The 18,700-nt window shown below is 40.1% G+C and overlaps 5 protein-coding genes and 1 non-coding gene across 6 annotated transcripts; 2 read left to right on the top strand and 4 right to left on the bottom strand.

The window, feature by feature from the left end:
* Nucleotides 1–3: 3 nt before the first annotated feature.
* On the bottom strand, nucleotides 4–3,198 carry LOC136432858 (CD9 antigen-like). Its single transcript, XM_066424435.1, has 7 exons — nucleotides 2,924–3,198; nucleotides 2,104–2,310; nucleotides 1,712–1,786; nucleotides 1,385–1,486; nucleotides 1,048–1,155; nucleotides 784–867; nucleotides 4–578 (listed from the first exon to the last, which is right to left on the bottom strand). Exons 1-7 carry the CDS (start codon nucleotides 2,990–2,992, stop codon nucleotides 510–512), a joined length of 714 nt encoding a protein of 237 aa, XP_066280532.1. The 5' UTR covers nucleotides 2,993–3,198; the 3' UTR covers nucleotides 4–509.
* A 1,302-nt stretch (nucleotides 3,199–4,500) lies between these two features.
* LOC136432857 (cyclin-dependent kinase 2-interacting protein-like) lies at nucleotides 4,501–7,092 on the bottom strand. Its single transcript, XM_066424434.1, has 5 exons — nucleotides 6,904–7,092; nucleotides 6,314–6,497; nucleotides 5,828–5,963; nucleotides 5,413–5,545; nucleotides 4,501–5,017 (listed from the first exon to the last, which is right to left on the bottom strand). Exons 1-5 carry the CDS (start codon nucleotides 6,971–6,973, stop codon nucleotides 4,821–4,823), a joined length of 720 nt encoding a protein of 239 aa, XP_066280531.1. The 5' UTR covers nucleotides 6,974–7,092; the 3' UTR covers nucleotides 4,501–4,820.
* Nucleotides 7,093–7,112: 20 nt separating this feature from the next.
* On the top strand, nucleotides 7,113–10,967 carry LOC136432856 (ribokinase-like). Its single transcript, XM_066424432.1, has 8 exons — nucleotides 7,113–7,324; nucleotides 7,608–7,740; nucleotides 7,932–7,995; nucleotides 8,291–8,353; nucleotides 8,523–8,687; nucleotides 8,980–9,071; nucleotides 9,206–9,394; nucleotides 9,622–10,967. Exons 1-8 carry the CDS (start codon nucleotides 7,272–7,274, stop codon nucleotides 9,793–9,795), a joined length of 933 nt encoding a protein of 310 aa, XP_066280529.1. The 5' UTR covers nucleotides 7,113–7,271; the 3' UTR covers nucleotides 9,796–10,967.
* Nucleotides 10,968–11,417: 450 nt separating this feature from the next.
* On the top strand, nucleotides 11,418–16,239 carry LOC136432860 (transmembrane emp24 domain-containing protein 10-like). Its single transcript, XM_066424437.1, has 5 exons — nucleotides 11,418–11,765; nucleotides 12,240–12,357; nucleotides 12,857–12,930; nucleotides 13,599–13,725; nucleotides 14,127–16,239. The coding sequence occupies exons 1-5, from the start codon at nucleotides 11,586–11,588 to the stop codon at nucleotides 14,246–14,248; spliced, it is 621 nt and encodes a 206-aa protein (XP_066280534.1). The 5' UTR covers nucleotides 11,418–11,585; the 3' UTR covers nucleotides 14,249–16,239.
* Nucleotides 13,253–13,339, bottom strand: Trnastop-uca (transfer RNA opal suppressor (anticodon UCA)). Its single transcript has one exon. It is a non-coding gene; the product is annotated as a tRNA-Sec (tRNA).
* Nucleotides 16,240–16,614: 375 nt separating the features above from the next.
* Nucleotides 16,615–18,543, bottom strand: LOC136432862 (uncharacterized). The gene is made up of 4 exons (XM_066424438.1): nucleotides 18,468–18,543; nucleotides 17,577–17,682; nucleotides 17,109–17,349; nucleotides 16,615–16,878 (listed from the first exon to the last, which is right to left on the bottom strand). The coding sequence occupies exons 1-4, from the start codon at nucleotides 18,483–18,485 to the stop codon at nucleotides 16,812–16,814; spliced, it is 432 nt and encodes a 143-aa protein (XP_066280535.1). The 5' UTR covers nucleotides 18,486–18,543; the 3' UTR covers nucleotides 16,615–16,811.
* Nucleotides 18,544–18,700: the final 157 nt, after the last annotated feature.

An 18,700-nucleotide genomic window follows, 5' to 3' on the forward strand; every position in this document is an offset into this window, starting at 1 on the left:
GTATGATGTATAGTTGTGTTTACTTTTATACCAGTTATATTTTCAAATGTATTTGCTTGTTAGAATTTGCACAAGAACAGAAAGAAGGAATTGATAAACACCAACAAGCGTTATCTATGTGCACGTGCTGGTATCTTAAGTTTGATTGGTTGATTCTTTTATGCTAATATCTGTCAAACACAGCAAAACCACATCAAAAACAAGCATCTGTCTGGTTACCCTTCTGCTAAAACCTTGTCAGCTCTGCTTCCATTAGCCTGAGTGTCATCCTAGTCAGTTCCATGTTATCTTTCATATGAAGGGATAGCCTGGAATTAACTAGGATGACACTCAGGCTATCTTTCCATAGACTATGTCACATAGAGACTTTTACATGTGCTAGTTTGGTTTGGTTTGGTTTGGTGCAAAGAAGTTGCTTCTATCGTGTATCATGAATGAAAAGTAGCTGTGATACACGGACATTTCTCAAGCTCAAACAAAGATGAGCTGATGATTGAAATTCATTGTCACTATGCTATTTCATTTCTGCTTTTCTTCACAGCATTGCACAGGCAGCATGCAAGGACCGCACCGATGATCTGAAATAGATGAGAAGTCTTTTTAGAAACAAAGATTTATAGAATGTAGTCCACATCATTCGGTACCTTGGAGTCTACAACATGAGGGGTAAAGGTCATGCAGTTAGACGTAGATTTAACTGAAGATTCTCATTCATTGTATGTGGCATTTTATCTGAAAGATTTTCTGACCATTACTTTCCGTAAGAAGATTTTTTTAACGTACCATTATGACCCCAAACGCAATCCCGACGCCACCAATGATGTAGATGTTCCTGGCGATAAACGCAATCACCTGGGGTGTACATGCCTGCATGGAAGACGAGAAGACGTGGACCTTTCAAGAACATGGTGACAGCATGCTTTCATGGAAAACCCTTATGGAAACGCTGGGTAGTGAAGCTAGTGCAATAAATTTCTAGCACGACCACCTGCAGTAGAGATCCCGAAAGCATAGCGACTGGTTGTACTTAACCATGTCTTCACTTACCCTGGTCCAGTACCCAGGTGTCTCACAGTTGGCCAAGCTGATGTCACAGGTGCAGGAGGTGGGTTTGGGGTTCCAGTCATCGGTGGAGTTCATACCGCAGCATTCCAGCTGAAAGAGGGGAAATCTTGCCGTATTGCTGATTGCTGACAGAACCTTTATATCTCATGTCAGGGTAATGGGATAAAAAGAATACAATGTATTAAAAAAATAGCATTCACAAGGGACATATGTTACTTTCAGACCATTCTTTTATACTTTAGGCTGTTCAGATGGAGGACAGCTGATAGGAGTGCAGTTTGACAAGGCTAGTCCATCTGCAAAACAGACAATGTCATACCTCCTTTTGAAGTGTGTCGATGAGTGCCTGTTCAGTAGTGCTGTACTCCGTGTAGTTTTTGTTTGCCAGTGAGTTCAAACCGTTCTCTATCAAGTCATTCACCTGCAGAAATAATGGGAAAGGCGGACGTTAAGCCCCATGAAATTGGCATGCTATTATCAGCCTGTTAACTACAATACGTACAAGCTCCGTGTTCGAGCAATGTTGATGCTGGGAACGAACTTTTCAACGTATAGTTGGCAGAAGTAGTAAACTCTTTACAGATACAACTGTCAAGATTGATGAATGTCTGCGCGATCACTGTAGGCTGAACGTTGTTGACCTTACCCTGTCCTTGGCGACGACGTAGTACACTCCCACAGCAATCTCCATAGCAACAAGGCAGCAGAGAAACACAGCGAACTGAAAATATCATAGAAGGTGCAATGAAGTGATGAGTGGCAATATCTATACCTGAATTCGACAGTCAACTTCCAGAATCCTTAGAGGTGGTCTGCGTTCATTGTCTTGTCATTTTTGGTGTTGCTCTGTTTCTAGATGAAACTGCGCATGACATGGACCATATTTATCCTTTTCCTTTATCATTATCAGATTCTTCTTCACGGTAACTTTGTGACAAATTTTACAAACATGCAATCTACGACACAACTTTACAAAGTCACTGTGGATTTGATGAGGCCAGTAACTGGTAGAAGACTGCATGGGAAAGACGTTCATACCGTGACAAGCATGCACTGGCTCTCTTTGATGGCACCACAGCAGCCGAGGAAGCCTACAATCATGGTGATGGAACCCGCCACGACCAGGACGATTCCGCCTGCGAACAGCTCGCCAGTGGGCACACCGTTTAAAGACAGCACGGACCCTGCAGTGTTGGAGTCGACCAGCAGGAAGATCCCCAGACCCAGCATGGCAGCTCCCATCAGCTACAATAGAGTATAAAATCAACAGACTAACTTAACATCGCGGGAACAACGTACATGTAGTATCTAATTGATAAACAAATGACTTGTGGAACCAAGTCATGATCATGTACTCGGACAGGGATAAGTTTTTTGAAGGATTGTCTAATCAACTCTAATGTCTACCACGAGGAGAGCTTTCAACACGACTTCTTTCCCATTGATTTCACGACAAACATCAATCACATCGTCAGAGAAAAGTGTCCAGCGATTTTCTCGCGTTGATATCAGCCATGTTCACCAAGGATGTTATATAGACCTCCTTGTGTTCACCACTCATTTTTACATCATCACGGTTTTGCATGCAATGTTTACTTCAAACAAGAGAGTGACCGTCTGGGAGCTGTTAAAGACTGGATACACATACCAGGCTGGACTTCAACAGCCTAGAGTTACATTCAGTTGTTAACTTGAATATCACGGGCGAAAAACGAACGTAGGGTATCTAAAATGTTGCCACTTTCATTAAGAGTATGGCTGCTGTCAAAGCAAAACAGTATGGTTCCAAAGAAATCATCGGCATGAATTGTTTACGCACTGCTGACATGACAAACCATGTAGGTAAAACAACACTTACCCAGAAGAGAAAATTGAAAGCAAAGAGCGTGTATTTAACACACTTCATCCCGCCACTCAGGTCTCCCATGGTGATGTCTTCTATTCGTGTAGGTTTTGGGTGAAGATGGTTGCCTTGGCGTTTTAACAGGAATGCGCAATTTCTAACGACGACGTACGTGACCTGGCGGTGCCCTGCCCTTCTTTACAGGACGTCGCAGCTTTGATGCCAAAATCTTTTCACAAAGAGTACCTTGCAAATATTGGCCCAGAAACGGCGAGGGACCGTTCTGTTTTCAGAAAGCTGGTTATGGTGACATGACATTAGATCAGTTGAGAGATAGTAGCCACCAGTAACATGATCTGTATTTTATAACCTGGGTACCGTCTTGGCTAGTTTCCACCCGCTCTGATAGTCACCATGGTTAGTTTATACCAATCATTAGAAAGAACATAAACAAACTAGTGTGGCACGTAAGATAGACACTTCTCAACTACTAATTATTCTCCAGACGAAGGCAACTTAAGATATCGAAAAAATGATTTAGCCATAGTAACTTCGTTTGAGATAATCTTGCCGTCAGTGACATCAGCAGCAACACCAAAATAAGTTTACTTCAATGCTACTGTTTCAGGGAACAATAAAAAATGTCAATGAAAACTTTTATTTATTACCAAATCTATTTGTCAAAAAATGCTCAAACTATTTCATTTATGAAAAGGTGATACCAAGCTGATACCAAGTGGTAATGATTAAATATTGTGCAGCTGTGAACGATCCCGCACTTAAGTTCAATATTTGTTTCCCTGATGTGAAAGCGGTGGGCGGGGCTTGTCCATTGTATGAACCTCTGTGTTTGTCTCCCTTGGGGTCAATTGGGTGTGTACTGTTCCCTTGGCAACCAGGTATTAAAACAGTGGTACAGAGGTTTACGGACTTAGTGACTTAGTTACATTGTATATCCTCAACTAGGATTACAAACGACCGTGCCTATCAAGCAATTCAAAAGCTAGAGAGACTAACAATGGTCACATTGAAATTGATTATTACCAGGACTATCTCAGTGGTCTGAACTCAACAACCATGTCATTGTGCATGCCTTTTCTGTCTCTGTTCAACATGTCAACCCCAAAGGTTTTGAGTATTTGAGTAACCTGCTGACTGAAGTCCAGTCAAATTAGAGAGTTGTGCATGAGATGATTTCACATTTATTCAAATCATTACTATGAAATATGAATTGAAATTGACATGGTATGAATACTCAAACAAAAGAGCCTAGAATAGAATATTATCTACCAGGAACATGACAAATATGGTCATAGAATCTGGCCGAAATTCAAATAGAACTAGATAGTGGCGTCTGTGTGGCACAGTGGCAGAGCATCCGGCTATGAACCAATAAGACCCAGGTTCAATCCCCAGTGGAGTACCCAGACATGTCCGGACATGCACCCAGACGTTGTGCCCTTGGGAAAGGCACTTATCACGTATTTCCCATATCCTAAGCCCAGCAATAGGGTTTGGGTTGGCGTTAGGAAGGGCATCCAGCTGTAAAAACTCTTGCTACAAGTATCAAGTCAAACATAGGTCAGTCAGAATCAGTTTTTACAACTCTATTTCTACACATTGCCTGCTCATTGGCATCATGTCATGTGATATTTGAGATTAATACAATGCTAGACTGTACATTACAACTGAACAAAAGACACCTTGTAACACTACATAGTGTGTAGTAAAACTTTGATACATGTAATACAAATCAATGTTACACTGATGAACTACATCATTCACTTTACATATGCCATGATATGATATGATATGATATGATACATTTAACCTCCTTGGATACATCATCTTACATATCGTATCCAAGTCTGCAGAAAAAAAAAAATCCAATTGCCCTTGTGCACAGTAGATGTCATCTGTGTCCAGTCTCTACCAACATACTCTCCAACAATATGTCCCTCCTGTTGCCCATGTATGGCTGATGGAGCCAGGATGAGGCTAGGAACATCATGGTGTGCCTGTCAGACAGGTGTGCAATGTTCTCTGATATCGCCTGCTTCAGTTTCAGCTCCTTGTGGTACATCTCAGACAGCTCTGCTGATACCTCATCTGTACAGGGGCAAAGATGTATAAATCATTTTGCATCAGTCTGTGTAAGTTCAAACAGAGACTACTTCCAGCTTGTCTTGTATCTGCTAGATGACAATAAAAGAAACTTGAAGTAGCCTTAGTGATTATTACTATCATGTTGAACCATTCTCCACTGGAATTCTGTCTCATCATTCATGCAGTGTCTTTCGATTGCATGTTAGATGTTAGTCATAAAGGAAACAAGAAGAGGTATTTTGTCATGTGGTTCCAAGAATGTAATATATGATATATGATATGATGTAATATATGATATGATATGTATATTACTGGATTGCATATAACAAAAATAGTTCAGCTCAGAAAATTGATTCTAAGCAACAAAAAGCAATAAGCAAACCATATAAAGAGCTTACAGAAATGTTGAATAGGCCATGTCTGGAACAGAATGCTTGTTTCACTGTCATCCTGGTCAGACTGGTACTGCTGCAGCTCCCACTGCCCTTTGAGGTTAGAGGTCAGCTTCTCCATCTTCTCCCACAATTTTGCCTGTGAAGGACAGAACTTATGTCTATGGCTACACTGGAACCAGTAGGTTCAGATAAAGTTTGAGAGTTACAACTTATTCTCCGAGATATTCAAGTCTATACAATTGTCCCAGTCTTCAGCATGCAACAAGCTTCACAAGTCATCTGCATGACCATACCTCTTCTAAAGAGCTAGACCATCTTATTTTTGTCCATTTGGCTGTCTTTCTGACCATGAAGATCTGCAAGAGATAAAATATGTGGTAGACCCAAAGGGTACACACATGAAGGAAGCAACCCTCACCATAGCCTTGTAAGTATCAGTTAGCTGATTACAGCAGACTTCCAGCTCCTTACTCATCCCATCAGCTGCTTCACCTGTTCCAGCTGCAGATACAGCTGATGTCTGCTCAACAGTCATCTCAGCTGCATCACTAGACCTGGAGATGGACGAAATATGGCTTGAGTTACATTAACAGCGCACATTGGGTGCATCAGACTGAACAAGAATGAGGTTTTTAATATATTGGCCATTGGAGGAAAAAACTATTCCACTGATTATAGGTAATAGTTTCTACAGTGTTAATTTGAAACACACATACTCTACCAACATTTCACACTAACATTAATTTGTACTTCGTAGAAATTCCTTTTTTTGCTCATTTTTTTACAAAACCTATGGTGTTTGTTACTGCAACAGAATTTTATCTTAAAAAGATGAACTTTTAGCCCACCTTAATTCTTAAATCTATGAATAGATAATGCTATAGACAACTAAAACTGTACCTACTCGATGTTGGTGAGCTTACAGTTGACAATCTTGTTGGTGACAGAGGCCCCTGAAGTGTTCAACACCTCCCATCTCTGGATCAGGTTGTGCCAGTCTGCAGCAACATCTCGTACCTTTTTAGCCGTGGGACTAAGCTTGGCATAGTTTACAGAGGGACTTTTCACGGGAGAGGGTGAGGAGCTATCTGAAAATTGGAAGCAGGCATTGTATAAATGTAAGCAACATATGAAAGTTACACGTGGGCAAAATTTGTCAGCTGATGTAAAGGGTTTTTAAAATGTATTGGAAACTGCTGAAGCCTGAAGGGTTAACTGTTCCACTCCAATACATACATAAACCAAACGATCCAGAAATTGTGGAAGAATGTAAATTCAGGCCACTTTGGTGCTAGGGTAGTAGGTAGGGTGTATCCTTTGGACATAATACATGTGCTGATAAGCCATGGCGAGAAACGACGCGTTTTTGCTTGATATTACAAAGGGATAGTATATGTAATATCAAGCAAAAACGCCCTTCGTTAGTCGCCACTGCTAATGTGCTGATGTGTAGGTGTATGTGTGTGGGGGGGGGGGGGACGTTACACAGATTACCTGATTTCCTAGGGGTTCCCGATGACTTTCGTCTCTTGCCACTGCCTTTTCCAGAACTGGATTCACTCATTTTGTCTTATCAAACTCTGCTAACTTGATTTGTTTCAGCTAACTATGAGAAACTAGGACGTTTTCTGGGTACAAGTCCAAACTCGACAAATTTTTATTTCCTCCGCCATGTTGGTCGGGGCAAAGTTCACAAGGTCAGGTCACTTCCCAGCTGATCTGATGCTTTCTCATAACCTGCGTTGATACTCGTCTAAAATAGTCCGTTTGATCGTCTTTAGGTCGCAAAGAGTAGTATTTCTTAGTTATCAGTGCGGGTCCCATCCATATATTCTTAAAGTTACCACATCACATCGTAAAGGATGGCTGAGTTTGACGTGGTTGTTGTTGGATCCTGCAACATGGACCTCATCAGGTGGGCGTGGCATGAAACATCATGCTATCATTCATGCAATCAAAACACTTCCTATTATCTCATCTCATATCACAAATATCAAATTCAAGGGGCAAAAGCAGTCCAATTGGCCACTGGGCACCAATTCAATTTGACTGCTTTTGCCACCAGTAAATCTATTTGGTGATTAAGCTCCCAAAATAATATCTAAATGAAAGGGTCAGGGAGAGGAATTTTTTCCTCCCCATAGTTCTCAACTTCTTGAATACATCAATTATTGTGTTAATCAATTCTTTCCCCTCAGCTATGTTCCCCGCCTCCCTAAGCCAGGAGAGACCATCCATGGACACAAGTTCAGCCTGGGGTTTGGAGGGAAGGGTGCGAACCAGTGTGTCATGGCTGCCAGGCTGGGAGCAGCCACTGCCATGGTAGCAAAGGTGGGGTAATATTACTACATGTCACTTCTGTGACTTCAAATACATTTGTAGATGTATGATTATGCCATGACATCACTGTATCACATAAGGAAGGCAACTTATAGTCTGTCCTATATCATGACTACCTGGCATACATTTTGTACACACAGCCTTTTATGTACAGGAATGTTTTTGTTTTTTCTAACAACCAGGTGGGAGATGATGTTTTTGGAAACAACTTCATTCAAAACTTCAAAGACAATGGAGTCAATGTAGGTAAGTTCTGCAGCAAATGGATGCATCAGACACAGTTCCATGAGCAACAAAAGTTAATGACATCTGTAAACAATAGGATTCCCCTGATTTCTTTGAGGATGAACTGCTATTATTAATGTTCATCAAAGTTGAGCTAAAAAAATTGCTGATGAGCTCTAGTAAAAATTTAATCATGCTGTATTAAATATTTTAGTTATTTAATTTCCATCAAAGGCATATTGAGATAGTTATGTTTGTCAGTTTCTTTTTAACACATTTATTCAACCCTATTGGTAACTTGATCTTTCTACTATAGATCATGTTCAAGTGACCAAAGAAGCAGCCACAGGTGTGGCCCCCATTGCTGTCAATGACGATGGTAAGGGTTCTTGGTTTTGTCAAAAAATTCACATCATGTCTTTCCTGTTGATTTTTTGTGTGTTCATTCTGCCTCTGGTACTTCTTGGGACCCCAAAGCATGTTTTTTTTAGTTGTTTACATGTTAAAGATCAATCAGTATTTTTATACCATTTTTTCTTGGACTTCAGGTCAGAATTCCATCATCATAGTGAGTGGAGCCAACCTGAAGTTGACAGCAGCTGATGTGAGGGAGCATGAATCTGTTGTTACCCATGCAAAGGTTCTCATCTGTCAACTGGAGATTCAACCAGAAACTTCACTGGAGGCGCTGAGGATAGCAAAGCAGCATGGAGGTTGTCTGTGAAACATCTGTCATGTTATTTCAAATATGAAAACTGTTATCTATTAATGTAACCTTTTTCCTGATAAGTTTGCTGCCAACAAAGTTCATATTGATCACATTTTTTTCTAAATTAGACTTTGCTTTTGACACTTGACACGATTGTTTTTGAATGCTTGTACATGTATTTCTGCATTTTTCATTACATTTTGATTACCATTTCAACTCCTCTAGCTGTGAAAAGTATGTTTTCTGCATACATGCATAGGTTTTTACTTTTGTTGTCCCCTGCTTTGCCCATGCAGTGACCACCATCCTGAACCCTGCTCCAGCACAAGCCACCCTGGATCCAGAGCTCTACAAAGTCTCTGATATCTTCTGTCCAAATGAGACTGAGGTATACGGTATTTTACCAACAAATACCAGGAACTTATCTTCTTTTCGAAGCTGTATATAGATAATTGTAAAACGTTGTCTTTCAGTTTTGGTGTTTTACTTGAATTGCTTGAATGTACTGATTTTTTCATGCAGGCAGAGATACTGACAGGACTGCCTGTCACAACAGTAGAAGAGGCAGAAAAGGCGGCAGATGTCCTACTGGATAAAGGGTGTAAGAAGGTCATCATCACACTAGGAGAGAAGGGCTGTCTGTGCAAGTCTTCCAAGTCTGAGAAAGGTATCCATGTTCCTGCCAGAAAGGTCAGCCCTGTGGATACCACGGTGAGTAGGGAAAGGCTGTATTCCTTAATTTCTCTCTCTCCCAACTTTATAGGCTTAAAAGCCAATTGTCATACTAGAACATCTGAACTGGATGTAAAACCTTAGTGCTGATCAGTTCTGTGACCTGGGTCCTTATCTCTACAGTATTGTATGACACTAGATTTGAAAATGTATCAACATCATAGTATTCCCGAGTCAATGTCTCTTTTCTAAATGCTTCTCCCTAGGGTGCAGGAGATGCCTTTGTGGGTAGCCTTGCGTACTACATGGCCTGCCACAAAGACCTGAGGTTGGAAGAGGCAATACAGAAAGCTTGTCACATCTCCTCCATCAGTGTGTGCAGCCCAGGGACTCAGACCAGCTTCCCGTACAGGAAGGACCTTCCACAGGATCTCTTTTAAACTGAACATATATAATGTCATATTGTGCCAATGGCTTTTCAATTAATACAAGTGATTGTGAATATTTCAGATATGATCTTTAGATATCAAGATATCAGGACATATAACTGCAGGGGACTCTGATACCGGAAATCTTATGCTTGATAAGCTAATACAGATTATTTCAGCTCTTTACACCATTTGTGTAACATTACATGTAAGTAGATTTTCAATCTGACAATACGGGACCAACTATGGCCAAGTAGCAAATGCATATCCTGATTGGGAACTGTTCCTTAGAAACAGATATACAATATTAAAACGAACCATTACAGAGTTGTAGGTCATAGTGGAAAAGAGATTTTATTACATTGCTACAATTTCTGTATTAATCAGTCTTTATTGTGCCCTCTTATATTGCATGATATTCATGAGAAAAGTGAACACATTCCCATCAGGCTCTTTGCTGTTGATTTCTAATAAAAAACAATTTTCCATAACAATCTTGTTACTTACTTTCCTATCAAATACACAAATGTACACTTCAAACTAATTTTAGAACAGTCAATGAAAAAAATTGAATGTCTTGCTTATGTTGTTATAAATAGACTTCTTCTTCAGACTGTTATGATGGCGACAGCTGCAATGTCTGATGTAGATTAGAACCTCTGGATCTCTTGTCTCATTTCAGTGATTTGATCTTTCTCTCTTCTCTGAAGACACAGTGTTTTCCAACTAAAAAGAAAATAGATAACATTTGTTAGACATAAATCATAAACTACAGTGACAACAGTAGAAGACTGAATATTGAATAGTTTCAAGCAATGGTTTGTTCTTGAAATGTAAAAAATCAATTGTGCCAAAGATACATCCTTACCTCTTTTGTCATACATTATTGCAACAATTTTATCTTCTGTTCTGCCTCTCTTTTTTACAATACTGCATCCGCTCCCGGACATACTTCTCAACAGCACCAGCACATTCCTGCCAAGAGAATTAACATACGTTAAGTGACATATGCCAAATCATATTCATGTTTTGTAAAAACATACATGTATCAGATTGTGAGGAATACAAAACCTTTATTGCAGCTTGCCTGTGTTACTGTAACTCATCTAAATTTCTATTATATGCATATGGTAATTTTATGGTGTGATTTGTAACAAAAATATACAAGTTGAAGAGTGACCATACACCATGTGGGTTTACAATTCTAGCTTACAGAAATAAATCAGGGGAGAATACAGAACTATAAATGAAGAAGAACAGCAACACAAACTTGTACACACCGTAATTTACGGACGTCTAGCGAGTAGCAAGTGAAAAACAGATAGTGCTCCTATATCTAATTTTTTCTGCTAGCTCTAAAAAAAATAAGGAGATGCTCAAGTTTGTGTTGCTGTTCAACGTTCAGCGACAAATACTTGGTCATTCAAGGAGGCAATAAAGATACATATGTACATACTTGCTCTTGGGTTTCTGCATAATGTTTGTGACATGAAATCCCCGAGTCTGAGGTCCTAGAAACGACGTATTTCGATAAAATAACGTTCCACACAGACTCAGTCTGCCCACGGCGGCCATGATGGTCGAGCGAAAGGTCACGTAAGCAGTGCGCAGGTGCAGTTTTTCCGAGTCTACCCGAACATGTACGAAAATTGCCGATGATTGTGCAGTGAACGTACGCCTGCCACGTCCACATTGCTATCAGCAACTGCAACTTTTCTCACGGGCTGTTACTTTCTTCTCTCTTGGTTTAGTAGCCGTCCTTTACTAACCGTCGATCCTTTGTATTGTGTAGAATATAAAAAATGAGCACTTTACACTATCTAGTCTTTCTGGTGTGTGTATTTTTGGCTGACGTGGAGGGGATAGGCTTCTCGTTGGCTCCTAACGCAAAGAAGTGTCTGAGGGAAGAGATCCACAAGGACATTCTTGTAACAGGAGACTACGAGCTCTCAGACGCACCAGGACAGAGCACACATCTACTGGTAAGAGTCTTATTGATTGTTTTTGTTAAGTCTGTTCATTCCTTCCGTCCTGAGTACCAGGAGACGAATAAGGGGGAAGTGAGTAAGTGACATGCTTTACGCCCCCCTCCCCACCTAAATTATGTAGCAGGTGCCACATGCAACCTATGGTTCTTGAAATTACTAGCTTGGAAGTAGGAATGTATGTTGAGTCTCCCTTTTGCCTACAGGCTGGTATGAAAGGCTTCTCAGAGCAAGACACAAAAAAGCCATAATGTTTTGAAAGATTATTATAAAGCAACACTGCGTTAATGTTTGACTAAAATTATGCATCTATATCTTTGACTAACAGTTAAACCAAGGAGGTTGGTTAAACTTAAAGTCATGACAAAAATGTGAGGCGAGACTCAATGAAATGTGATTATTCCTTAAATGTTGTCTTATTGTGTGAGCAGACAACCAACCATATGGCTCTCATTTCCCATGATCCTCCAGGTGACAGACTCCAGTGGCCATGTACTGTACAACAAGGAAGATGCCACCAAGGGGAAATTTGCCTTCACTACTGATGACTATGACATGTTTGAAATTTGCTTTGAAACTAAGATGACAGGTATGAACTTAATCTGTTTTAAGTCCCAAGTGGCTATTCTTGATGTATATTTTGGACTTGTTGTGCTCAGTACTTTAAAAGGCTCTACAAGTATAAGTTATAATACCCTGGGAGACTAGAACCTGTATATCGGAGCGCCACCTAGCACCGCACGCGTGCCCAAGCTTCCCCCGGTCCACCCTCCGGCTAACCCAGAGGATCGACCCCGCCCCACTCTCCGCTGTAAACCAAAGCTCCGCTAGCCGTAGGTGCTAGGTGGCGCGCCGATATATGGGGTCTGGTCTCCCAGGGTAAAGTTATAACAACAATAGCTGTCTCCAGTTCAGATGCTGAATATCATTTCTTTGGATGTCTCACTTTTCATGTGTCAAGTGAGCTTAAATGTCAGCATTGTGCTAAATACTACCTGACTTGACTCTGAAGTTGTTGAATACCTTATGAAAGAAATGATGGAAAAGTGATGCTTTGATTGACGTGCAATGATATTTTCGTCTCACAGGAGGAGCCAGGGGTCCAGACAGGGAGGTCAGCCTCACTGTCAAACATGGAGTTGAAGCTAAGAACTATCAGGAGGTAAGTGTTTTCACATTTGATGTCCTCATGGCTCTATGCCATGGAGCTTAACAAGCTGACATTTCAAAATACATGAAGCATATCATCATCAAGCATCGACAGAACCTTGTATCAATCATGGAATTATATACCTGTATGTATCATACTGACATTTGTGAGACACCATTGTGCAGGTGTGAATACCATATTACATAAGATCCTTGCTCTGTACCAAGTCTAGGGCTTGTGACATCAAGTTGTTAATGAAGAACTGAAATTGTCTGAAACTTGAAGTTGTTCTGAAATATGGCTGAGAAATGATTATGTTTGTCTAAAAAAATGGCGCCCGAAAGGCGGAATTGAACCGCTCCAACGCTAGTCGGCTACAGGTTTGAAGCCTGCACCCCGGACCACCGAGGTTCATTCGGACAATAGAAGCTTGTGACTGTCATGTATATATACCTCATAAAACAGTTGTAACATTTGTTTGTGGTACAGACAGCAAATAAGACTGATCTAGCAAAAGCGTCTCATAGTTGTTTGTTTGGGCATAGATATCATAATTGAGGCATTGTAATAAAGTTTTCCTTCCAAACACCAAGTTCTCAAAAGCTTCCAGTTTGACGTAAATCAATGGAAAAGGTTGAATACCTCCAGTGTCATTAACATAATTTATGCATGACTTGCAGATTGCAAAAGCAGAGAAACTGAAGCCTATGGAAGTGGAGCTACGCAGACTGGAGGACCTGTCTGAGTCTATTGTCAATGACTTTGCTTATATGAGGGCAAGGGAAGAAGAAATGAGGGACACAAATGGTAGGTGTTCAAGACACTGAATATACTGTACTGGATCACCCTACTGTCTATGCTGCCAGACAGTGTTCAGTCACCATACTGTCTAGCAGCATAGGTACTTTTTCTGTTGCTGTTGTCTTCATGTGTGGTTGATGGGCGCATGTTCCCTTTTTCAAATTCACATGGAAAATAAACTTGCTGCTATATAATTCTGACAAGAAATATTTAGTTAACACCATTATAGAGATTGTTTGCATATGTTGTTTATTCTTAATTGTAACCTTTGTACTCATCAATCATTGCAGCTTATATAAGTGGAATGCACTTATACAGTAAATTGCTTTATGAGATATATAAATGTTGACTGTGTGCAGTAATTTCTTTATCAATGATACTTACTGCCTGATGTTGTATTCACACAGAGTCCACCAACTCCCGAGTTCTGTACTTCAGTATTTTCTCCATGTGCTGTCTCATTGGGCTGGCTACGTGGCAAGTCCTGTACCTGCGGCGCTTCTTCAAGGCCAAGAAGCTCATTGAGTAGAGAAATGCAGCTGATAGTGTGTATGTAGATACTGTTTGCTTAGCGCAGAGCAATCAACCTGGGTTTAGAATACTGTAATGTTTCCCTTTCTTTGACGAAATGCTTGGATAAAATTTTTTTTTTCTGTGGTCATACAATATATGTCACATGTAGAAGTTTGTATAAGAGTTTATTGCAGTATGGATAGATTTTTTTTGCATGAGGAAGATCAGCGTCCAAAAGTTCACACACCAACACATCTTATCAACATGTATGTTTGTCTATTACCAAGTAGATGTACTTACATGTACAATTGTGGTAATGATTACTGCAGGCATATTCATGTACATGTGTACTTGCTTTAGAGATCATGTCTTCTACAATTGTGATATTTTTTCTCATCCAATATTGTTGCCCTACCCAGACAAGAAATGTTTTTATCTCTTGAATAGTTTATTTCTTAGTGATGTTTTCATGGAAGAAATGAAGAGCATGTGTAGGTACACACTTTGAGGAACAGCCTGCAGTTACCACAGTAAAACAGAATGGTGAATGTGAAATTTCAACAGTAAAATTTATGTGAATAGTGCATGATGAAGAATGTGTTTTGTGTTGAAACTGCAATAAGATTTACAATCTGGATTTTATAGCCATCATGTCTTCCCTGCTCCCGACACTCAATCAGCACTTTTGTACAATTACAATGACCTGTGCTGATGTTGCCGGCCTTGCCAACAGGTTGATTCTCATCTGGCCTACTGTCCAGCAGCTGGGCATTCTTATTGAAACTTTGCTGATCTCACAAGTTGAAGACAATGAATTCTCTCCAGTTGTTAACAATGAATACTCTAAAATGGTTGTTAGTAGTTGTAGCAGCTGGTCCCCCATTCCCTCCCTCAACTGTTTGCCTTGTTCCTTCTTTTTGATTCTTTAGTTTTCCTGTCAGTTTCTGCAAACCTTTCATGTATATTTTGCTCTTAAATAAACTTTCCCATCCTAGTGTAAAGAGAAATGGCAGCCTATAGATAGAGATCTGAGTATATGGATTGCCATGTTTTGAAGATTGCTTGGTTGTCAGTTATCCTAACTTCTCGGTGTTATAGTATCAGTGTGGTACCCATGGGTAGTACCATTGCATAGTATAGTATAGTATATAATATCTTGGAAAATGTTACAAAGCCAGAAGGTGAGGACAGAGATGCAGTTTTGCCCAAAGACCTGTCTAAAAGTACACGAGTTAGCAGAGAAACATTGCATGTGCTGTGCAACACGTTTGGATGGAGCCAACTTATACAAGGTATGGTAATGGTTAAATTCTATGAAGTTGGGAATGCAAAGGTGATTGTTGTTTTTAAGGGCACTTAAATGAATTTAGAATATTTGGACTCGTTTCCTTGAACAAATAGAATAGCAAAATGTACCCTCAATACTCTGTAATGAGTTGCATAAGATACAACAATACATCAACATTTTTATGAGATTTAAGAAAGGAAGATCTGGTTGGATTATCATATTCAATGTCTCCTATGTGGCGGTATGCCCATTTATAGTAGAAGGTAGAAAACATCATATTTCTGGTTGTCCTTGGACACAGGAAAAGCAATTTGTTTTATCTATATCCCCCCCTTATAGCTTTGAGACTTTGATCCATATTATTGACAAACTAAGAACATGTGTTCCCAATACATGATGGTTGGCTATTGTATGCATGGTTCACTGGAACAATTTGAGTTGCAGTGAACTTGAAAAGAGTTTCTACAATTTGATGTATATAGTTCTTTTGGAAAGAATTAGGTTATTTCATTTCAGAGTTATATGTCTGTATTTACTTAGAATGGTATGGGCACTGTGTAGTGTAGTTGGTGTAAAGTGTGGTGTTAATGTCAAGTCAAAGTGCACATGAATCTAACCAGGATTACACATGGACAAGAACAGCCTTTTCGTACATCAATTTTTAAAAACTGTACTGGCTGTCAAATTAGCAATATGAAATAAAACATATCACCCACTTGTTTGCCATATTAATCTTTGTACACATATATGTTGCACAGTTCACATTTTGCAAACCTGTTCTTTGAACTTCCCTTCAATACGACTGTTGTCCAAAACTTTGGTAAAACCAAATCATAACGCCAGCGAATTGTATGGTATGGGCAACTATCAAATGTTGAATACTGTCAGTATTCATTACTCAAAACCCCTACATGTGACAATGTACTGACCATATTTCTCCCAATATCACTGATGTTTGGTAAGTTTATATGATTGAAAATGGTGAATAAAGACATAGAGATGTGAAAAACCTGTTGGGTGTTGTGTAAAAGAAGTGGCCACTTTGTACTGTATAGATCTCGCCATAATACAAAGCACACATGTATATGCACAAGTACCATCCTTAAAGCTGATGTTTACTTATGTGTTTACACATACATGTACACCAAAGATCCAAATCATAGCAGACAGTTCCACAGTGCTCTAACAACTATTGCCCATCGTGGATTCCTGATGCTGTTTCCATCCAATCCCTTTGACCAGGAGGGTCTTCAAGATGAAGACATGACAGAAAGTCAATCCTGCTCTTGTCTCAGCTGTTTTTATCCCCACACTTGTTTGAAGATGAGCCTTTACTTTCACCTCTGCCATGTTGTTCACTGAAACACAGAAACCAGCAGTTGTGTTAGAAATTTTGCAGGCAAACTGTGCAGATCAATCAGGGATTGTAAGCAGTCCAACAAGTTCATTTTGGCTTTAACTCTGGCAGTTTGGTAGCCACTATTAATCAGATCTTGCCTTGGTGTAGATCGCTCAGTGCAAACCACATGAATAACCAACCCAGTAGTGTATGTATGATGTTGACCTATGCCCTGTTCATTTTTCTTACCTTGTTGCAAACAGCTCCGCCACTGCTACAGTGGGTGGGCTGACAGCTAATGTTGCAGGCAGACAGGATGGCTGCACTTCAGAAAGACTGTTTATTTCTGTCTCATTGGAGCAGACTGAGTGTAAAAACTTCTGGTCCAGACTTGTGTGAGAGAACACGAAGTGGAGTGGTTGGTCTGCTATGTTGTCAACTCTGAGATTGTCCCTAAAACTGTTTTTGCTCTGTTGTTGTTCACTTGAACCTGTAACAGTAAAGTAAATATGAAATGTGAGTGTTCAAATCCAATTGCATTTTGCATCAATGTGGTTTTGACAGTGATTTCCAAATATAAAAGTGCATTGCATGTAAATAATACATAACATGTTACATATATCAAACAAGACTATGTGTTTAGCTATTGCTCCTTTCAGTTCCAATGATCAATCACCATGCATAACCAAATGAGACAAGAACAAATTCAGGACAGACCTTTACTATCTGCGCCTGTCTGTTGACTGACATCGAGTCCAAGTAAAGAAACTACATCCTTCCCAGCATCCACTGCTGCAGCAAAGTCTGACCAGGACTGGATATCCTGTTCATTGGTTTCAGCAAAGAACACAATAAATATAGCAAGTTTGACATCTGTAATAATTAAATATGGTTATGCACTGTGTTTAGCAGGTTCTATTGGCTGTTCCAAAAAAAGGGGGGGGGGTTGACGACACAATTTTCTGCATATTCTTCAACCCCCTTTATCCCGGAATCCCGACGACTTCAACCCCTTAATCCTGCATCCCGACGACTTCGACCCCCTTTATCCCGGAATCCCGACAACTTCAACCGGGGACCCCCTTAATTCTGAATCCCGACAACTTCGACCCCCTTAATCCCGGAATCCCGACTACTTTCAAACCCCCTAAATCCTAGCCTGGAATCCAAACCTATTATAGCTCCCGAGTCTCTCTCTATTTGCGGAGAGAGACTCGGGAGCTATAATAGGTTTGGATTCCAGGCTACCTAAATCCTGAATCCTGTCCTAAGTCGTCAACCGGGGGGTATTTTTTTTTTTTTTTAACGGCCCATTCTAGAAACACCTCAATCACACAAAACTTCCTTGATCACACCTCACTACTACTGGGGATCTGGGTCTTCTTCAAAATATGTACTAGTATGTCCCAAAAGAGTTGAGACTTGGTTTGGTAGAACCCAGGACCTTGATAGAACGCCTTGCTAGCATTCTGCATCAAGTAGAGCAGAGAAGAGAAATAGGAGTAGGTTTAGAGTAGATCACAGAACATGAACAGCCAGTACAGTTAACAAGGAAAAAATTCAAGCTAGAAATCGGCTGTAAATAAGGAAATCGCGCCCATATAATACCTGGATGTGCCCTGCCATCCCTGCTGAGCTCTTCTGGGCACCTTCCACTCGCGTGCGAACTTCCCGCAAAATAAGAAATGGCTGCCAGATGATAAACTACTACAATGCCTGTACTTATTTCAAATTTAAAAGGCATTACGCATACAAAATACCCCAATTTTACCAACGATTTCTATTGATAGTATTTTTTTTTATTTTTTTTATTCTATAGTAGATATACACTATTTCAGTAT

This window comes from Branchiostoma lanceolatum, chromosome 4 (genome assembly GCF_035083965.1).
Source record: "Branchiostoma lanceolatum isolate klBraLanc5 chromosome 4, klBraLanc5.hap2, whole genome shotgun sequence".
NCBI classification, from domain to species: domain Eukaryota; kingdom Metazoa; phylum Chordata; class Leptocardii; order Amphioxiformes; family Branchiostomatidae; genus Branchiostoma; species Branchiostoma lanceolatum.

Excerpts from the sequence above, each read along its gene's own strand:
- LOC136432860 (XM_066424437.1), top strand. The coding sequence starts at position 11,586 with ATGAGCACTTTACACTATCTAGTCTTTCTGGTGTGTGTATTTTTGGCT. Across the intron at positions 12,358-12,856 it reads CTTTGAAACTAAGATGACAG|GAGGAGCCAGGGGTCCAGAC; the intron begins GTATGAACTTAA and ends TTCGTCTCACAG. Across the intron at positions 13,726-14,126 it reads AGAAATGAGGGACACAAATG|AGTCCACCAACTCCCGAGTT; the intron begins GTAGGTGTTCAA and ends GTATTCACACAG.
- LOC136432858 (XM_066424435.1), bottom strand. The coding sequence starts at position 2,992 with ATGGGAGACCTGAGTGGCGGGATGAAGTGTGTTAAATACACGCTCTTT. Across the intron at positions 868-1,047 it reads CACCTGGGTACTGGACCAGG|GCATGTACACCCCAGGTGAT; the intron begins GTAAGTGAAGAC and ends TCTTCCATGCAG. Across the intron at positions 579-783 it reads TTGCGTTTGGGGTCATAATG|ATCATCGGTGCGGTCCTTGC; the intron begins GTACGTTAAAAA and ends CATCTATTTCAG.
- LOC136432857 (XM_066424434.1), bottom strand. The coding sequence starts at position 6,973 with ATGAGTGAATCCAGTTCTGGAAAAGGCAGTGGCAAGAGACGAAAGTCA. Across the intron at positions 5,964-6,313 it reads TGTAAGCTCACCAACATCGA|GTCTAGTGATGCAGCTGAGA; the intron begins GTAGGTACAGTT and ends GTCCATCTCCAG. Across the intron at positions 5,018-5,412 it reads ATGGCCTATTCAACATTTCT|ATGAGGTATCAGCAGAGCTG; the intron begins GTAAGCTCTTTA and ends GCCCCTGTACAG.
- LOC136432862 (XM_066424438.1), bottom strand. Across the intron at positions 17,350-17,576 it reads GACAGGCGCAGATAGTAAAG|GTTCAAGTGAACAACAACAG; the intron begins GTCTGTCCTGAA and ends TTACTGTTACAG. Across the intron at positions 16,879-17,108 it reads GCGGAGCTGTTTGCAACAAG|TGAACAACATGGCAGAGGTG; the intron begins GTAAGAAAAATG and ends TCTGTGTTTCAG.
- LOC136432856 (XM_066424432.1), top strand. The coding sequence starts at position 7,272 with ATGGCTGAGTTTGACGTGGTTGTTGTTGGATCCTGCAACATGGACCTC. Across the intron at positions 7,325-7,607 it reads TGCAACATGGACCTCATCAG|CTATGTTCCCCGCCTCCCTA; the intron begins GTGGGCGTGGCA and ends CTTTCCCCTCAG. Across the intron at positions 8,688-8,979 it reads GATAGCAAAGCAGCATGGAG|TGACCACCATCCTGAACCCT; the intron begins GTTGTCTGTGAA and ends TTGCCCATGCAG.